This window comes from Bos indicus, chromosome 20 (assembly GCF_029378745.1).
Source record: "Bos indicus isolate NIAB-ARS_2022 breed Sahiwal x Tharparkar chromosome 20, NIAB-ARS_B.indTharparkar_mat_pri_1.0, whole genome shotgun sequence".
Classification (NCBI taxonomy): Eukaryota; Metazoa; Chordata; class Mammalia; order Artiodactyla; family Bovidae; genus Bos; species Bos indicus.
Genome location: NC_091779.1, coordinates 4552268 through 4572703, shown reverse-complemented (window position 1 = coordinate 4572703; position 20436 = coordinate 4552268). Strand labels below are relative to the sequence as shown.

The window sequence follows — 20436 nt, the reverse complement described above, 5'->3', positions numbered from 1 at the left end:
CTGTTATTACCATAACGTTTACTGAGTTCTTTTAAAGTCCCAGGAACAGCGGCAGAGTCTACTTCACAGCCTTGCTGTGAGGAATAAACGTGTGTGCAAGACGCTTGGCAGTCCCTGGTACATTCTGTGGTGCTCAGTCGCTCAGTGGGGTCCGACTCTCAGACCCCATGGACTGTAACCCGCCAGGCCCCTCTGCCCATGAAATTTTCCAGACAAGAATACTAGAGTGGGTTGCCATGTCCTACCCGAGCGGATCTTCCCGACCCAGGGATCTAACCCACATCTCCTACCCTGGCGGGTGGATTCTTTACCACTGACACACCTGGGAAGTCCTGGTATACTGTAAGGCCCGCACAAAAGCTGGCCTTGCTAATCCAAGGAGACGTCCCAGTTCTGGGCACCCAGCTGGTGCCAGACACTATGCTGGGGCCTTTCACACATATTAGCTCGTTTAATACTCACGGCACACCACCGTTTAGTTACTGTTCTGTTTTCACAAGGATGAAACTGGGCTCAGAGGCAGATAAAAGACTGGCCAAGATCACACAGCTGGGAAACCAGACAGGCAGAATCTGAAGCTGGAGCCACTGGTGCCCAGAGCCATGCTCTTTCCACCGCATTCCACTGGATGGGACAGGATCAGTGAAATACCGAGAGGCAGGTGGCTCCCAGGAGGCCTCTGATGCAGGGGCCACCATCTTCCTGATGAACTCCAGATGCCCAGCCCACCTCACCCCACCCCTGGCCCAAGCACCTACCGGGCATGGAGGTGTAAGGGGTCCACTCCCTTTGTGCCCCTCCCTTTGTCATCTCTACCCTGCACCCCTTGGTGGGCTGCAGCATCTGCTCCCCACCCCCAGCCCCCACCCCAGACAAGGGCTCCCTGAACCGGTAACAGAAAGTGCATGCTCACGACCTCTGTTGGGGTGAGGCACATTCCAGGTGGAGGACGCCAGACAGCATGGGGGTCAGTGAGCAGCGGCCACGTAGGGAGAGAGGAAGAGAGGGATTGGGGAGGTATGGGCAGGGGAGGGTAGGTGGAATGTAACAGGGGGCCTTGAAATTCTAGGCTGAGGCGTGAGTCCGATGACATCTACGGAAAGCAATTTTATTTGCTTTTAGAAGAGTACTTGAATACTTCGGATTCCTGCCCAAAGTCGCTGACCTCCATGCTTAATCATTTGATTTAATGGAAACTTACACAGCAGTGAGGCTCGTGGTAAGGGCCTGAGGTGGGAGTGGTAAGAGAGGGATGAGGTTATGCAGGCAAGCTTTCTGGGACCGAGTTTGAAATCCTGACAGTTCCAGGGGCAAGTGAGTCCATCTATGACCTACTAGGCGGATGTCCAGAAAGCATCTTTTTCCAGCCACCTAGTCCTGCCCCTCGCCCCTTTCCCCACAGCCACTGCCCTGGGACCCTCAGCCCCTCTGTCCTGGGTCATCATCCAGCCTCCCCTCACCAGGCCTTGGCCTCCAGGGTCACCTCATCCCACACCCATCTTTGCAAGAGGTGATCTTTCCGAGGCACGAACCTGATCCCATCAGTCTGCTCAGAAGCCTTCAGGCTTCCCGCTGCTCCTCCACGTGGTCACCATGGCTCTCTACCCAGCTTGGGCTCCCAATCCAGACGTCAGAGTGGGTAACCTGGGCTCCTAGGGAGCCGTCCAGCCCCTCCTCCTGGCTAAGCTACTGGCCACCCCACTCTGGGCCTGCGTGTGAGGATAATGCCCAATTAATTCAGGGGAATGCCCAAGCTCCAACTTGGTGGGCAAGGGCCTCCTGCCTGTGCAGCCCCCTCCCCCTAGAATGGTGCATCCAAGTCTCTCAGGGAACTATTCCTACCAGAAAACAGGAGTTCCCGTGTCCCTGGGGCTCCAAAATGCTCTGAACAGGAAAGGGCAGGATAGAGGGGCCTGGTACCAAGTCTAGGCTTTGCCCTCAGACAGGCTTAGGCCTGATTCTTGCTCAGACAGCTCACTAACCAACCTCGCTGTGGTTTTAGCCTCCTGGTGCCTCAGTTTCCACAGCTATAAAGTCAGGCTGATGCCAACAGCAGTACCTGGCACCAGGGGTTCTGCGACCATTAAGAGATGAGCATTGTAAAGTGCTGACATAGGTGACCAGCACATGGTCACCCACTATAAATCAAAACTGGAAAGTACAATGTGTTGTATTAAGCTGTAAATGATCAGTGGAGAGATCCAGTGATCATATTTTTAATTATAAATCTTCATCAAGTTAATAACAGAGAAGAGCCAGAGCCTGGGCAGTCAAAGACCGGAATGTACTGTGGCAATGTCCTCTGAGGATGGGGTGCCATTCCCCTGCGAACACGGAGCCTCTGCGCACCCTGCAGGGCCACTTTCCCATGGATAATTGACGGCCGGGTCAAAGTCCAACCACGCAGACAAACAGGTCTCCCTCTCACCCGCCTGGGTCAGAATAGCCTATTATGTCACTGAGAACCACAGGCCAGTGCTGGAGCGATGTTGATCCACCAGCAGTGACCTCATCTCCTCGGGTTACAATTTCAGGGTGGGGAGTGGGGAGGCCGATCCATGGTGGTCACCAGATTGCCAGGGAGGGCCAGCCATCCCGAAAAGGAAAGCAACTGTGACCCACAGTCCTTCCTGGACCAGCAGCGCTTCCTGGGGGCCAGGGGTGATCAGAGAAGCTTCTGAGAGAGGAAGGACCCCGAGACACAACTCCTACTCCTCTGGAATGTTCCGTGGAGTCCTCGCCCTTAAGGACGCCCTCTGGGCAGCTCCTGCTCCTTGGTCACGAGGCCGCAGAGAGAAAGGAGGCATCAAGGTCACTGCATCATCGTGGACGGAGCCTCTGGCCCCACAGGCCTCTCCTCTCACCCCCCTGCCCTCTCTCCCCACGGGGAAGTGCTCATCAGCCCAGAGCCGGACACAAGGCAAGCACCGAGTGAACGGCCCCTGTGTTTGGATTCTGCCCCTCACCCCTCAAGTTTCTTCCTCTCCAGGCAGGTGGTGGGGCCAGAGTGTCCAGAATGCCCCCAGGAGCCAAGAAGAGGACGTCCTGCAAAGGGGAACGGGCCAGAGCGGCGGGGACACACCGTGCTCCTGGGGAAGGCGTGGGCCCCGCCCTGGTAAGCGGGTGAGCTGGTTGGTTTGCACGCGGCCGCAGGCTCCTCCTGCCGCGGTCACTGGCTCTGACGTCCAAACGCATCTGCTGGGTGGTCCCTCGGCGCCCTGCCTCACTATGGGTGAAGCCGAGGATCAGCTGAAGGAACTGCCCCTCAGGACTTCGGCAAAAGGCGAGGGAGGCCCCTTCTTAACTCAGGAAAGGACAAAGAAATGAACACTCACAAGAGCACTCGTTACACACACTGCTTTTTTCTGTTACACAGGGAAGAAATATGAAATGAATAAAGGTCTGAAGTGATATGGATCTACTGATATTAAAGTATATAAGGCTCTATGTTAAGGTCCTTGTAGGTAAATAATCTTGTTAAAATCTCACAGAACACCACATACCTTCCTTATCTCCCATCCTGCTTTTTCTTCAAAGCTCTACCACTGCCTGACACATTCCATTTTTTTTGCCTGCTGACCGTCTGTGTCAGTGCGTGCATCTTTGGCTCCTCTTGAGCGTGCAGCACAGGAGTGAGTCAGGCAGATCTGACCCGACTTCCGGGGTCAGGACCAAGGGTGATCCGCACGAACCTACGGCAGTGCACAGCGGCCACTGGCTCCACGTTCTGCTCTCCCTGTGTGCTCACTTTGCTCTATCCACCCCAGCTCTCTATACATACACTGGGTAGCTCCTGCCTCGGGGCCTTTGCACTTGCCAGCGTCCCTGCCTGGAATACGTAAAGCCTTGCACCTGGCACCTGGGACGTGGTCAGGGCTCCCTCCTCATAGCTGCCACGTGGGGACCCCTTCTCACCTCATCTAGAACATGAGTAGTCTGCACAGCAGCCCCCCTCCCAGGGAGTGGGGTGTGCCTGGGAGAGACCACCAGGTGCCTGGCACACAGTAGGTCCTTAGTTACACCAGCAGGTCTCAATTTCTGGCTGCTCTCCCTGCTTCTACCTCCAAATCACGATGCAATGACCCGTGAAATATCCAGTGGCCCAAATGTGCGTACTTGACTAGGAGAGAGTCCATTCTGGGGGGAACAAAGTCCTCTGTCTGACCCTTGCCTGGTCAAGGGGTTGTGTCTTAGGAAGCAGACAAGCCTCCTCAGACCTGGAAGGGCGCCTTGATTCTGGTGTACCCTGCCTTGTTTGGCCAGCAACACTGGGACCCAGAGAGGGGTGGCACCTTGTCCAAGGTCACAGAGCAGGTAGTAACTGAGCAGAGGCCTGACCCTGGATCTCCCAAGGCCTTGTCCAGTGTTCTTTCTACTGCTCCATGTGGCCTTTGGTATCATCAGGGCTACAAACAGGATCAAAGGAACAAGGAAGACAAAGTCTCCCACGTCAGAGGAGGACAGAAAGTTATTTTCAGAAGCGAATTGTGGCGGCTGGGTGGGGGAGAGGCAGGACCGTGGGCAGGGCCCCCCGCCTCTCAGAGCCTCAGTTTCCTCCTCTGTAAAGAGGGGACAACTGCGTCCCAGGGCCGTCTGAAGATGAAAGGCGGGGTGGCTGCACAGCTACGCTTCCCGTTTCCTATTGTCTTGTGGCTGACGGAGAGGCACAGGAAACCAAGAAATTCCATGAGTGAAAAAGAGAATTCCAGTGTTGGACAGGGGAGTGGGTGGCCACAGCCCAGCCCCGTGATGACTTTCAGGGTTGTAAACATGGAAATGAAGAGGTCTGGAAGACAGAGGTGAAAGCAGGAAGCTTCTGGGTCTAATTCATCTTGGAGGGGCATCTGATGAGGCCGTGACTGAATAATTCCAGTGGCATTCGATGTTACACAGGCCCCAGAGGATTTACTGGGTTATCTAGACAACAGATGATTCTAGGAATCCGGGATGCATTCACAACGCGTCAATCACTGCCAGGAAGCCCACGCGGACTCCGCACCCAGTGTGGGCTCAGGACAGGGGAGGGGACGCGGTGGAGGGGCTGCCCTCTGATGTCAGAACCTCGCCTCCACTTGGGTAGAAAGCTGCCCTCTTTTTTTCCTCTGAATTCTTCCAGCTCTAACATCAAATGACCCTGTGATGACTCAGAGGGAAAAAAGCCCACTGGCCAAACACAGAGACGGCAAACATGAGCAAATGATTTCTGCTCCTCTGCGGACCCAGGAGGCGCCATCCGGACCCCAGAAGGCAACCAAAATTTTCTCTTCGGCTTCAACAAAGCGACATTAGTTTTTACTCTAGCTTTAAAACCCTTTAGGAAACAGAGGAAGAAGTGATGCCACAGGCTTTGAAACTGGGAGGCGGAAGGTTCGGAGGTTTCTCTCCTCTGTCAAGCCCCTCCCTCTTCTTGTCTGGGGTCCCCGGAACCTCTGGAATGGCCCACCCCGGGGGGGGTATAACTTACATTTCTGTCGTTATGAATCCAGTGAGCTCCGAGAGGAAGAGGAAGAGGATGAAGAGGCAGCAGCAGACAGAGACTGAAAGAAACGACACAGACGCCCAGTTAAGGGGTGGTGGGCACTGACAGGAGGAGGCCGGCCCCCGCCCTCAGACAGACCCCCCCAAAGCCCCTTCCGCCTCTTGGCCTGCACGTGAAGCAGCCCCACTCCCACAAAGGGAGACCACCTCCGGCTGACCTGACCTGCCCATGTGGACAGAGCCCCAGGTTTGGTCAGATCCTTCAAGGCAGCGGCCCGGGACCCTTCCAGCGCCAGTGACTGATTTCACGGAAGACAATTTTTCCATGGAGGGGGATGGGTGGGAGTGGAGAGACGGGCCAGGCAGTCATGTGCGAGGTGGGGGGCGGCGGACGACGCCTCCTTCCTCACCCGCCGCTTCCTTCCTGCTGTGCAGCCTGGTTTCCTACGGGCCAAGGCCCAGTGCCAGTCCTTGGAGGGGCCAGCCCCGCTTCTCCCCACAAGAACATTTTAACACAGACATCAGTCACAAAAGGACATCTGCCTCAATGGCCCACAGATGTGTTCTGTTTCGCTCAGTGGGTATATATGTTAACACTTGGAGGGACTTCCCTGGTGGTTCAGTGGTGAAGAATCCACCCTCCAATGCAGGGGCGCAGGTTCGATAGCTGGTCCAGGATCTAAGACCCCACATGATGTGGGAAAACCAAGCCCACACACCGTAACAGGAGAAAGCCTGTGCACCCCAATGAAGACCCAGCGCAGCCAAAATGAACACAAAGCAAGAGAAAACCCTGGAATCGACATCGACCAATGTGCAGATGCCACATTACAGCCCAGATTTCTGGCTGCTCCAGAACAATCGAGCCCTGCTTCCACGAGGGGGTGGCCTGAGCTCACCAGTTTGCCTCAGGCCTCAGCATTCCCTCCTGCCACCCAGATTCCAAGGCTGAGGCAGGGTGTCCACTGCCATCTCTCCCCGCCTGCTGTGGACTCATCAACGTGCCCGAGTCCCCATCAGAGGTGAGAACCGAGGACACCCAGAACCACGCTTCCAGAGAAGGCTCTCTCTGTGGACTCATCAACGTGCTGTGGACTCATCAACATGCCCGAGTCCCCATCAGAGGTGAGAACCGAGGACACCCAGAACCGCGCTTCCAGAGAAGGCTCTCTCTGTGGACTCATCAACGTGCTGTGGACTCATCAACGTGCCCGAGTCCCCATCTGAGGTGAGAACCGAGGACACCCAGAACCGCGCTTCCAGAGAAGGCTCTCTCTGTGGACTCATCAACGTGCTGTGGACTCATCAACGTGCCCGAGTCCCCATCAGAGGTGAGAACCAAGGACACCCAGAACCGCGCTTCCAGAGAAGGCTCTCCGTGGGAGGGACTGACGGTCCTACAAGTCTAAACACAGAGAGTGGAACGGAGCTCCAGGGTCATCCCACGTCACTCATATTTGTCTTGCCCGCCTGGCCCCTGGCGAGGCTGGGATTTGTGACCCTGGAGTCATTTCTTGGGGCAGGGCATAACAAGCACCCCTGGGGCTGGCCCTCAATTCTTCTCCAGCCCCATCTCCCGACAGCACCCGCAACATCTAACTATCCAGCCACCCCGGGCCATGTGCTGGTCCCTAAATGCGAGGATCCTCTGTCTGGAAGGCACCTCCCCGTCTTCACGCCTCCTCCTTCGTCACCATCTCTGCCTGGTGAACCCCTACTCATCCTCCCAGGTTGAGGCCCAACTCAAATGCCCCTTCTGGTGGGAAGCTCCTCCAGGCCTTAGAGGTGGAATCGGTCCCTCTTTCTTCTGTGCCACCAGCCTCCATATGAACACCTTCCACATGTTATTGATTATCTGCAGCCCTGCCTTTCACTAGCTGGATAACCCGGAAGGCAAAAACTCCACAACCCCAGCGTCTGGCCTGGGACTGGGTACGTAGAAGATGATAATAGGCTTTGTGGAAGACAGGAAGCCAGGCCCCAAAATACAGAACACGGGCTCAGCGTGCCTCATCCGCGTATATCATAGAGGCGTGTCCCTGCTAACTCACATGCTGTGTGTCTCTGGGTAAGCTAATTAACCTCTCTCTGCTTGTTTCTTCATCTGCAAAATGGCACCAATAGTAACACCTGCCTTACGGGACTGCTTGAGAGTTTCCACAACACAGGCTCTGGGCTTGAAACGGTGCCTGACAGGTAATAACGGTGCAAGCATTAACTCATTTTAGGATTGTCATCAGGGAGACCCTGGTGGGTTCGCTGCTTTCAGGAAGCAGCAAATGGGTTGACCCTCAGTTTCCCACGAAGAAAAAAGTTCTCAGTCAGTCCCACCTACTGATTCAGCTGCATTCTCGACAGCCAGCACCGGGGGGACTAGGCCATCCTGACAGATGCTGAAGCCAGGTGTTCAGCAGCAGCAGCAGCGTTATTACTGCATCACCTGTTCATGGTAAAACGAACAGGCAAAGATGTGTTCGGAGGGAAGAAGGCGGAGAACAAGTGTCTGAGGGGCACCTAACATGCCCTGTTGTGGGAACATTCATAGATACAGATCACGTCATGCTGCCGTGTGGCAGAGGGCACAAGCCCTCATGGAGGGTGCAGAAATGAAAGCTCATAGAAGGGAAGGGTCTGACCCCAGAACACACCGGGTGGGGGGCTGAAACCTGACCGTTCTGGAGCCAATGCCCCAAGAAAAGTACCCTGAGATCTCAGAGCCCAAGAGAAGGATGGCACAGGGACACCCCAGAGTCCCCACCAAACCTCCAAACCCACACCCAGATAGGGGGCATGCTGGAGGGACTCCCCCATTCTTCCAAACTGTGAGAAAAGCTGTATGAGCAGAGTTTAAGGGTTTTACTCTAAATGATAAGAAAAATCATCAATCTGTATAAAAAGGCATACCATGCAAGTCTCCTTCTCACTCCCGACCCAGAGCCCCCTGCCCAGAGGTACTGCCCCTACAGTCTTGTGTCCTGCCATGAGCATAGGAGTTTTTCCTCTAAGCAAAGAGAACAGTGTCCACATGCTTTGCTCATGCAGCAACCTATGTCCAGGCAGGAGTCACATCACTTTATACAGAGTGGCCATGTGGTTTGTTCTCATGGCATAGAAATTAATGTCAAATGTCTTCTCCAGCTGCTGAACAAATCCACTGCAGAAGACTGGCTGGCAATCCAAACTTCCCAGACTCACAGCTTTCCCCTTCTTACCTGCAAATAAGCCACTGCAGCTATGATGCCTCCTGATTAAAAACAAAAACAAAAAAACAGCCAGCTGGGCAAAGCACCCTTTACCTGCATCTCACACCTTTTCTGACTCACATTTCAGTCATTTTCACCTCTCCCATCCCACCTTCAAGTCCCAGAAGACAATTGGTTGCTATAAGGATGAACAGGCACAGACTTAGGAGGTGATTTTGAAGGTCAATGCCAACTGAGAGGAATCCAAATTTTCTAACTGCCTTCCTTGCCCCAAGCCTGCAGATGGCCCAGGCATGGACCCAGCAGTGGGGTGAGCGCAGCGTTTGTTCCGCGGAGTCGCAGCGTCCAGCAGCCCAGGCTGTGGGTCCACTGTTCCTACACTGTTTCCAGACTGGGGGCCAGACAACAGCTCAGCACCACTAGGGCCTCAGGGCTTAGCAGAGCACCTGGCTCAGAGAAGGCAGGAAATAAACATCTGAGTCAAGTGAGTGAATGAATGAGAAACGTGAAGACAGGTAGGAAGCATTTCCACCAAAAAAGCCTTCTGATACTGAAGCGTTTTTCAGTCCATGTTTGGGCAAGATGCTCAGGCACGCTGACTCCAGACTTCTTCTGAAATTGACTTGGGCACGGGACAGTAGGAATGTGACCCCACGTTCGCTCCTGGGAGGCCGGTGGAACCAGTAAAGGGGGCCCTGGACCCAAGACCCCAGACGCTGGCAAGTCGGGGGGTTTGTCCAAGGCCACACGGCCGCCTCAGTACAGGAGGCAAAATTCAAACCTCGACCTCTGAGTCTCCAACACCCTTGCTGCTTCCTTCTGTTATTAATAGCGCTAAGGGTGACGTCAGGAAATGGCATGTTTCTGTGCCTGCCCTCCTGCTCAGCCATGCGCTCTTCAAGGACAATGACCGAAGCCCATTCATCAACGTGGTCCCAGGACTTGGCACGGGGCCCGGCCTCAGACCTGGTGGATAAATATTTGTTCACTAAATGGTCGGTAAGGGCTGGCTTCCCATGCTTACGCCTTTCCTTTTGTGCAAGGGAACTTGCCCTCTTGCACACTGTGCTCAAGCCTGCAAAGCAGACCATGTCCCCGGAGGGTCATTTGGCAGTACCTTCTACATTTTACAATGCACATGTCCTATGACCCAGTAATTCCTCTTCTAGGAAGGTTACCTTACAGAAATAACCATACAAGGATACAAAAACATATGGACAAGGCTGTCTGTAATAGCAATAAGCTGGGATCAAAACGCCCAGCCTCAGGAGGCTGGTTACATAAACTGGGGTGGCTGGACAATGGAACACAACACAGCTGGAAAGAGGCACGTGGTGGCCATCTACATGCTGGTCTGAAAGGTGTGCAAGACATCAGCTGGAAAAGGGCAGGGAGCGATGGTGTGCCTGGCACGCTCCGCCTGGAGAGAGCAGGTAAAATGATGACGCAGGTATTGCAAAGCCTGAATATGTTTTTTTTTTAATTCTAGGACACAGACCTGATTGTTAAACATATTTGACAAGGGAGAGGACTGCAGAGCCTGCAAAGAAATGGTCTGGGCTCTTGGATGGTTGTAGGAAGAAGACAGGAAACCTCATTGGAATTTTGTGACCAAGGTTCACAAATTTATTGAATGGACAGATGAACAAGCCCCTTTCTTCATGTCCCCCAAATACCTTTTCCTTGGGGATCAAGGCACGAAGTGCCACAGCTCCTGCAGTCGCTGATCCTCATGGGCCGTGGGCTCCAGGAGGACAGTAATGAGAAGAGGCGTGTGGTCCGAGCTTGGAGGGTTTGGCATGTGTCCTATGCTTGACAGGTGTGATCACATTTAATCCCCAGATCAGAAAACTGAGGCTCAGAGAGGTGTACCGACTTTCCGAAGGTCACCCAGCTGCTAAACGGGAGAATGAACCCAGCTCTGCCAGACCTGAAGCCTGCTGCCAGGCTGCTCTGTCCTCTTCTCCAGGCATGTGGAGGTCCAGGCTCCAGAAGGCACCTGGAGCTTGGATGACTGAAGCTGGAGGAGGGAGAGCTTGGCAGGGCTGGCTGGGCTGCAGGGAGTCCCCAGCGTCATCCCCGACCTGACAGCAGCCTGCTCTGGGAGGCAGCAGTGGCCTCTTGTCCGACTGCCCTGCTCCAGGGCCCCGCTCAGGGGGCTGGCCACGGGGAGGGTCCCTCTCCCACATGAAGTGCTGGAGAGGCGAGGGTGGGTACAGGGAGGCCCACCTCTTGCAAGCTGTGAAACTTCAGACAAGTCGCTTCGCTTCTCTGAGTCCATTTTCTCATTGGGAAAATGTGGGTAGAGCATTCCTGCTTGCAAGCTGCTTTTGGTTTGTTTTTATTTAAAATAAACTTTATCGCGGAATAATAATAGAACACAAAAATAGCACAGACAGTTCTCATACACTCTTCACTCAGCTTCCCCTTTGTTAACACCTTATATAACGCTGGTATATTGGTCAAATTGAAGAAATTAACACTACAACTGCTGACTAAGCTACAGATTTATTAGATCGCTAATTTCCCCTCTGGTGCCCATTTTCTGTTCCAGGACCTGGCCTGGGATCCCATTTTGCCATTCGTCATTGTGTCCTTAGTCTCAAATCTGTGACGGTTCCTCAAGTCTCTTCTTGGTTTTCAAGACCTTGCCACTTTTGAAGGGTGCTGGCCAGGTGTCCTGCAGAGGGTCCCCAGGCTGGGTTGGCGGGGGGGTCTGCTGCTTTCCCATGACTGCACCGGGCTGTGCTTTGGGGGGAAGATCCTACGGAGGTGAGGTGCTCCTCCCATCACACCCCACGGTGGGGGCCGGATGGATGACATCCACGTGACCTCTCTCTCACTGGCTGATGCTAACCTTCGTCACTCAGTCACGGGGCCACCTCTGGATGTCTCCACCATAGTCACTGTTTCCTTTCCATTCTGTCCTCTTTAATAGCGAGTCACTAGCCCACACTCCAGGAGAGGAGAGTTGATTTGTACCTCCGGGAAGTGGGTATATTAATATATATCATTTAGAATTCCTCTATAAGGAAGATCCATCCTTTCTCCCCCATTTATTTAGATCACTCCAGACTCACGGACCTTTTTCTTAATTCTTTGGCAATAAGCCAATAGTGCTATTATTTTTGTTTCACTTATTTATGGCTATGCTGGGTCTTCACTGTTGCACGCAGGCTTTCTCTTGTTGCAGGGAGTGGTGGCTATTCTCTAGTTGCAGTGCAAAGGCTTCTCAATGAGGTGCCTTCTCTTTAGCTTTGGCTCGCGGGCTCCGTAGTTGAGGTGCATGGGCTTGGTTGCTCCGTAGCGTGCGGAATTATCCCAGACCAGGCATCGAGCCCATATCCCCTGCATTGGCAGGCAGATTCTTAACCCCTGGATCAGCAGGGAAGTCCATACCATTATTTACTGTGTTACTCAAACTGCCGCAGCTTGGGCTTTGCCCTCTTTCGGGTTGGCTCCTGGGGCCTGGTGACATGCCCCCACCCTTTTTTTCCCTCTGTGCACTTTTTTTGTTTTTCTGCACAAGGAGTCCAGGTTTATTTTGTACACTTCTTGCCCCAGCCCTGCTCTCAGCCATTTCTCCCGGGAGCCTGGATCCTTTTAGTGAAGACTGGCAGTCAGAAACCCAAATCTGTGAGAGATGGTTACTTTTTTAAAGGGATAGAAACATCCTTACACCAAAAACTCACACAGTCTGAAAGGTGTGGAGAGAAAAGTCGTCCTCCAACCCCCAGGCCCCATTTCCCCTCCCAGGGGCAGCTACCCTTGATGATTTCTGGTGTCTCCTTCCAGAAACAGGTGATGCTATGCTGTGTGGGGTTACAGCAAGGCCACGGCTGGGCTGAAGGACTGACTAGACACAGGGCCCGGCAGGATGCCCGTCCTTTCTTCCCTCTGCCTGTCTCCCCGTCTCCCACCCTGGCCCAGCGTTTCTGCAGGGGGTGGATGGGCACAGGTATGGAGGGTAGCGTGAGGGCACGCAGGGGGCTACTCACTGATGGCGCCAGTGTACGTTGGCTGTGTGAGGTCCTTGGGCACCTTCCTGTAGATGTCAAACCTGCGGACAGCAGAGGGGATGGGGTGAGGTGGGCGCAGGGCACAGATGCCAGGCAGTGGGGGGAACAGTGCTAGCTGGGGGCCCCCCCAGGTCAGCAGTGGCCATCCTTCCCAGAGCCAGCTCCTCCAAGAGGCCTGAAGGACCCCCCAGGGCCCCACACCTGCCTAATCACAACTTATCAGCCCGAGGCAGATGCCCGGGACCCCTCAGATGCCTATGGCTCCTGGCTGGTCTTGCCCCCATCAGAGTGTGTCCTCCACCAGGGCTGGGACTCCTTAGGTGTCATCCCAGCTGCACCCCCAGCCTCTTGCCTGGGCCTGGGGCACAGCACGTCCTCAGCAAGCGTCGGGGGAGTGAACTGAGCTCGAGTGCTGACGCCAAGGGAACAGGGGAATGCAGTCTTTCCTGAGTTCTCTGACGCTGCCTTCTCGCCTGGCGTCAGCTCCCCGCCCCCTCTTCCCCTTCCTGCCTCCACCTTCTCCTGTTCCCACTCCCCTCTTTCCGGGCTCCTGTGGGGTCCTTGTGGTGGAGTCTCCTGAACTCAAAGGCAGGAGGTTAACAGAAAATCCTGTCCGGGCCGACATCAGCTCGTGACAGCGCTGGCTCCCGCAACTGTGGGTTTCTGCCCAGAGGCAAAGCACATGCCTTTCTTTCATAGGGATCCCACCAGAGCAGACAGGAGCTGGGGGGTGGTGAAACTGGGGACTCTAGAGTCAGGCAGACATGGCCAGTTGTTTTTAAGAGTTCAGGCCCTAGAATCAGAGGTGTCCTGGTTTCAAATCTTGCCTGGTCTTCTTCCTTGCTGTGTGACGTCAAGCAAATGATGTCAGCTCTCTTAGCCTCAGTTTCCTTTTCTGTAAAAATGGGGCTGCTACCACGAGACCCTGCTCAGCTACCGAGAGGAATAAGGAAAAGAAACGTCTGCGGAGGTGCTGACATGCAGCACTCCCAGGGAACACACTTCGGGCACTTAGTTTCCCCGCTTCTGCGCACAGAGGCTGGCTGCTCCATCCCCCAGGGCTGATGGGCTCGGGTGGTTTCTCTCGGGTGATTGGGAAACAAGCTTAGTGCCCTGCCAATCCCACTGCAATGACTTAGAAATCTTGCTTAAGGCCGCATCCTTGACTCCTGGGCACTCACTCTAATTACACGTGAAAGGTGCTTGGTTTCCCAAGACCTAGAGGGAGAAAAAACTCCTGTGGGCTGCAGAGCTGAAAGGTATCACTTTCTCTCCTACCTGCTCAGCCACCAGTCACTGGTGCTTAGGCCCCAGAGGGCACAAAAGTGGGGCTGCTATGGTCAGGAGGGAGGGGAGCCTCACGTGACTCAACTATCACCTCCCTCATTCTGAAAATGCTGCCCCTTTTACTTTGGGAGGCAGGTTAGAGGGGAGAGAGCATGTACTGGGGAGTGAGCCTGCCTGCGCTTGAAGGTGACCCTAGGACTGTGTGACCTTGGGTGCCTCACAGAACCTCTCTGTGCCTCAGTTTCCTTGTCTGCAAAATGGGGACAATAGTAACCATCTCACAGCATAGGGATTAGGACCAAATGACTTGGTGCATAATATGAAGCATTTAGAGCATGCCTGGAATCTAAAAGTGCTCTATGAGTATTTGCTATGACTATGAATGCTTCTTTGACACACACGTACGAATACCTACTGTGCACTACCCCTCCTTCACCTACTAGGGACACGGAGATAGAACGGGCCCTTGGCTCTGCGCACCTACAGTTAAGCAGCAGAGACAAAGGAGGACGCAGAAGGAGAACACAGTGGTGCTTCATCACAGGGTGGAGGAGCCTACAGAGGGCACCCAGGGCGACCTTGAAGCTTCCTGCAAGAAGTGACGTGTGAACACAGCAGGAGGATGGGAGAAAAGGGCAGGTGCCGGTCCAGGCAGTGATCACAGCGAGAGCAGAGGCTGAGGAGAGGACAGGCTCTAGTATGGTGGAGAGGCAGGAGGGCCCTAGAAGCCAGCTTCCTGGTCCAGTTAATGCCAGGGCACAGTCAGAAACAGGCCTCATGGTTTAAATAATATATGAGGCACCATTTCAAAACTGGAAGTTTTGGAGAAGGAAATGGCAACCCACTCCAGTATTCTTGCCTGGAAAAGTCCACGGACAGAGGAGCCTGCTGGGCTGCAGTCCATGGGGCTACATGACTGAGCATGAGGGTGGAGGGAGATGGGTTGGTTGCAATAAACTGGTAGAACTAAAAAAAAAAAAAAAACTGGGAGTTTTATGGGAAGTCGGAGGCCAGAGTGAGGAGGTGGAGGTTGTCTAGAGCAGACTGTCAGAACCAGAGAGGGGTGAGAGAGAGAGAGATGGGAGATCGTTACATGTGGGGGAGCTGATCAAGTTTATACATACAGTAAGGACAACGGGGGCCAGGCGCCTCACTGTTGGAGAAGGGACATAACATCTGGAGAAAAACATAGAATAAACCTTGCGGTGTCACAGTAGAAATGAAGGTATTGCTGTGAATTCATGGTTTTCAGCATACACAGAGAGATATTCATGTGTAAATACACACCACATATATATTTTTTCCTAGCTCATTCTGTAGAGAGGGTACAGGAACAGTGACAAGTGACAGCCAGATAGCAATGAGCACATCAAGCCCTCAAATCTTGGTTTCTAAATATCATTCTTTACCAAAAGGAATCAGCTCCTTGGAGAAATGGCTGATTTGGATAGGGAAAATGCAAGATGAACTTGGGAGTATCTTCTTATGTCAGAAAGCAAGAAAGAATGATGAGATGCAATAAAAGGACAAGAAGCCAGCTTAGGCAAAAACCACTACAATATTGTAAAGTAATTAGCCTCCAATTAAAATAAATATATTAAAAAAAAAAAAGAAGCCAGCTTAAAGGGGCTCCCACTGGCCAAAGAAGGGGCAATGTTAGTAGTAAAATGCTATGAGCCCCAAATCTACATAGATGTAAAGAAATAAGTAAATCAAAAGTCTGATGAGGAACAAGATACTTACATACCTTCTAAGTACCTCCCCCACAAAATCTCTATTAATCATCAAGGGGAAAAGAGTAACCTGACAAGAGGAGAAACTCAACAGACCATCATCTTAATCAAGTGACCAAAATGAGTGTCATCAGCAAGGAGACACGTCATGTGCCTCCTGATATGACGTACTGGGGAGGGCACCCCATTCCACCCGTGGGGAACTTGCTCAAAATGCACAACTCAGATGAATTACAAGAAGACAAATCCAAACTCAGGGTCACGATGCAAAACGACTGGTCAGCAGCATCTGTCTAAAGTATCAAGGACGTGGAGGCAAGTGAAGACTGAGGAGCCGTCAGAGGCGGAGACCAAAGAGACATGACAGCTAAATCCCACGGAATGTCCTGGGTCAGAAAAAGGACGTCAGCGGGACAACTGATGGCACTTGAATAGGAACTGTAGATTAGTTAACAGGATGGTGGAGTGTGCTTTCCTGGTTTCGAAAATGGTTTGGTTATATAAGATGTTAACATTTAAGAAAGCTTGGGTAAAGGGCATATGGGAAGTCCTGGTATTATTTTTGCAAGTCTGCAATTATTTCAAAATGAAAAGTTAAAAAAAATTTAATGAAAAAGACATTTAAAGCTTAAGGGGGAGATTCCATGTAAAACTCCCACTCAGTCTGCTTTCTTCATGTATGGTTGGTCATGCTGGCTTAAACAAATGTTGGACAAGTGTGCCGGGTGTCAGGTAGAGTCCAGCTTTGTTGGGGGAGGGAGGGGAGACAAAGGCTGAGTGAGCAAAGGTCTAAGAGGAGGGGTGAGACTTGGATCAAACTACAGGAGGCAGTGGCAGTCAAAGGGCGGAGGCGCTTCAGAGACAGTGAATGACACAAACCGAGATCACGGGCTTCTCATGCTGGCGGGTTCCCACGTATACTTGTATTTAATCCTCAATAACTCTAAGATACTGATATCTCATTTTTTCAGGAAGAAAACCGAGGCTCAGCCAAAAGCAACTTGCTTAATTAAAGGCAGCAAGTTAAGTTAATGATTAGCAGAGCTGGAATTCAAACCCAAGTCTAGGTTCACAGGCCACTGTCCTTCCACTGCCTGTGCTTGTGGGACTCAGTTTACAGCTCATTTATTGGTCAACTTAAACTCTCAAGTTTTCACTTATTTGCTTTTCTAAAGATGCTGTCCCACAGCAGGTGGCAATCTCCTGGAAGACAGGGAACAGTTCAAAATACATTCATTTGTTCAACTAAGTACCTAGGGCTTCCCGGGTAGCTCAGCTGGTAAAGAATCTGCCTGCAATGCAGGAGACCCCGATTTGATTCCTGGGTCGGGAAGATCCACTGGAGAAGGGATAGGCTACCCACTCCAGTATTCTTGGACTTCGCTGGTACCTCAGCTGGTAAAGAATCCAGCTGCAATGCGAGAGACCTGGGTTCAATCCCTGGGTTGGGAAGATCCCCTGGAAAAGAGAACAGCTACCCACTCCAGTATTCTGGCCTGGAGAATTCCATGGACTGTATAGGCCATGGAGTTGCAGAGTCAGACACAAACTGAGTGAATGTCACTAGATCTAGAACAGCAGCACTCTAGTTGGTAGAAAATGAAAGTGGTCAAAGTCGATGTGGCCCCTGCCCTGGTGAAACTGTCGGTCTAGCAATGCTACTGGCTCCCTGAGAAGGGTCAACTAAACAGAATGTTCTTTGATAATGATTCCATTCCCACGCCACAAATCCTAGGCTGGGGAGTGGTGGCAGGGTAAAGAGAGAGCTGAAAAAGACCCTGGGTTCAGAGCTGACCACAAGCCAAGTGAGTCAGCAGTGAATGCCACTAAGAAAATGGGCCACTGGGAGGCTGGTGAGAACCCAGGCATGTGACAGATCAGGAAGTGAGCTGTCCTCTCTGGCTCACACTAGTCAGTCCCTCTCTGGGGCAATGCGGTGATGTGATCAGCTGTGGCCACCCACTGTTAAGAGAATGTAGAGTAAAGAGTAAAGAAAAAGGGGCAGAGGGGAAGAGATGCTTAGTGCCCACCTCGTGTGGGCTGGGCTCGTGCTGGGCCCTGGACTGGCATGTTCTCATCTAACTCCCTCAGCCCACTTGTTAGCTGGGGACTGTTAGCCCATTTTACAGATGAGAGTCACAGGCCGCTGATTTGGCCAAGCTCTCAAGTCTATAAAGTGTCACGCCACGGATCTGAATCCAGGCCTAATTTACATTGTTGCTGCTTTTCTCAATGATGTGGGGATAACTAGGACCATTTGGGTAGAAAATATTTCTTAGGAAGAAAGATTAAAGAACTAGAATTGCTTAATCTTAAATGGAGAAAGCCCAAGGATGGATTCTTGATGTTTATCAAAAAAAACAACAAAAAAAAATGCTCTTTCCCCGCTCTCCCCCAACTCCAGGAAAAAACCAGGGCCTCTTGCTGCTCAGCTCTGCCCAATGCAGGCCCTTGGGGAATGACCTGAATGAATGAGTCAATGGATGAGTCTACACAAAGATAAGGTACACTGGCTGGCCCTCCAAATAAGATTAAGATGAAATGGATGGTGGGGATACATCCTCAGGGGTTCCTTGGACTGTATTTGGAAAATTTCACTTACAAATCAGGCAAAATGGGCTTAAATGAAAGCAAGAAAATAATCAACTGGACTTAAGACTGAGTAAGCTTAGGTGCCAGGAGAATGGGAGCAGTGCCTGGAGCCAGGTAGACTAGATCTGTCACCTGCTGGGACAGGACCCGAACACAGGAACCCTATGGCTTCACCACACTCCGCTGTGGGGTCTAGAGGGTGTGCTGAGATCATTGTGTCCAACCCATTCATTTTACAGGAGAGAAAGCAGAAGCTCCAAGAAGGAGTGACTTGCCCAATTTAAAGTATAATTAAACTCAAGAGTATTTAAAACAAAAAGAAGCTAATAAAAAGCTTGTGAAATCCTTGTTATCTCATGCTCTTGAAATGTCATATGCTAGTGACTTTCAACCAGTCAATTTTGGGTGCAATTTTGGCCCCCCAGGGGACATTTAGCAATGTCTGGAGATATTTTTGGTTGTCACCCTGGGGAGTGGGTGGTACCCAGCGGGGAGAACTCAGGATTGCTAATGCATCCTACAGCCCTACAACGCACAGGGGGCCCCCTACAGCAAAGGATGTGCATGCCTAAGCGCTAAGTCGCTTCAGTCGTGTCTGACTCTTTGCGACCCCATGGACTGGAGCCCACCAGGCTCCTCTGCATGAGATTCTCCAGGCAAGAATACTGGAGTGGTTTGCCATGCCCTCCTCCAGGGGATCTTCTCGACCCAGGGGTCAAACCTATGTCTCTTATGTCTCCTGCAATGGCAGGTGGGTTATTTACCCCTAGCACACCTGGGAAGCCCACAACAAAGGATACAGTCCCCCAGTGTCCATGGTGCTGAAGCTGAGAAACCCTTTTGTAGGCAGAGCAACAGGCAGTGGGAAGCTCATTTCCCACTGGGCCTGGGTTCTCTCCACAGAGACGCCTCCGGTTGCCTCTGCTCCGGCTGGGTGTCATGGCCATGGCCTTGATCACCTCCATGGAGACCAGGAATCTGGACTAAGTAGTCTTTCCCTGTCCTTTTTTACCCCGTGTCTGGGAAAGCACACTTGGAGAGAACTGGACAAAGGAAACCACAGGGAAAAAATAAAGTCCACCTAGATTTGTGACTTCTTATAAACGTGCAGTAAGAGTAAGTGGAGAAGACTCTTAAGAATCCTGTGGATGCCAAGAAGATCAAACCAGTCCATCCTAAAGGAAATCAATCCTGATTCACTGGAAGGACTGTTGCTGAAGCTGAAGCTCCAATCCTTTGGCCACCTGATGCAAAGAGCCAACTCACTGGAAAGGACCCTGGTGCTGGGAAAGATTGCGGGCAGGAGGAGAAGGGGACGACAGAGGATGAGATGGTTAGATAGCATCACCGACTCAATGGACATGAATTTAAGCAAACTCCAGGAGACAGTGGGGGACGGAGGAGCCTGGCGTGCCACAGCCCATGGGGTTACAAAGAGTTGGACACGACTTAGCAACTGAACAACAATGAAGTGAATCAAAAAGACAAAAACAAAAGTTGTTGGATCCACGCCTCCAACTTCATTACACTTTAGGATCAAACAAATTCTTTGGAATAAAACACACATCAACATCAGAACTAGAAGTCGATGAGGATATAGGGTTTACTTAACAGGAAATTCACTGTGCAGGCCACCTCCAGCCTACAGAGTGAGGGACGGCTGTATAACCTCACCCAAAATAAACAGGCATCAGTCTTCTCCTGCTCCCAAGCAAGGAAACAGCCACTGGAAATCTCTGACTAATGGATTTCTTCTGTAATTTCTTTTCATAGCAGAATGCCTCAGCTCTTGCTATTTTAACTTTTGCTGCTTGGGACCTGACTTCTCCCCTGTTCCTGAAGACGAATCTCAGAGTGCCCTGTGGTTCGCCATGTGTGGGCGGTCACCAGGCAGGCGCTCGTGATGTCACTGTTTCCATGGCCTAATGAAATTAGATGCCACTTAGGAGCAAGTCATTGGAAGTGGTGGGTCACTAGTCCCAAAAATAGGCAGCAAGGCTTTTAGTGGGTTCTCTGGCTGCTCACCCTTGCCCACCAGCTCATCAGAGCCCTCAGTGAGGCTCAGGGAGCTGGGTGAAAACTGCTTATTGGTTCACTTAGTCATCTCCTCCACCTTACTGAGAA

At 52.1% G+C, this 20436-nt stretch overlaps 1 protein-coding gene and 1 long non-coding RNA gene across 2 annotated transcripts in view; both read right to left on the bottom strand.

The window, feature by feature from the left end:
- The window catches only part of ERGIC1 (endoplasmic reticulum-golgi intermediate compartment 1), a 113164-nt gene that overhangs the window by 46962 nt on the left and 45766 nt on the right, over positions 1-20436 (bottom strand). The window contains exons 2-3 of the mRNA XM_019982892.2: positions 12680-12741; positions 5465-5537 (exon numbers count right to left, since the gene is read on the bottom strand). Of these exons, the coding sequence (XP_019838451.2) occupies positions 5465-5537; positions 12680-12741 (135 nt within the window). The remainder of the gene's footprint in view (positions 1-5464; positions 5538-12679; positions 12742-20436) is intronic.
- Positions 1088-5458, bottom strand: LOC139177977 (uncharacterized). The gene is made up of 2 exons (XR_011562387.1): positions 2967-5458; positions 1088-2767 (listed from the first exon to the last, which is right to left on the bottom strand). It is a non-coding gene; the product is annotated as an uncharacterized lncRNA (long non-coding RNA).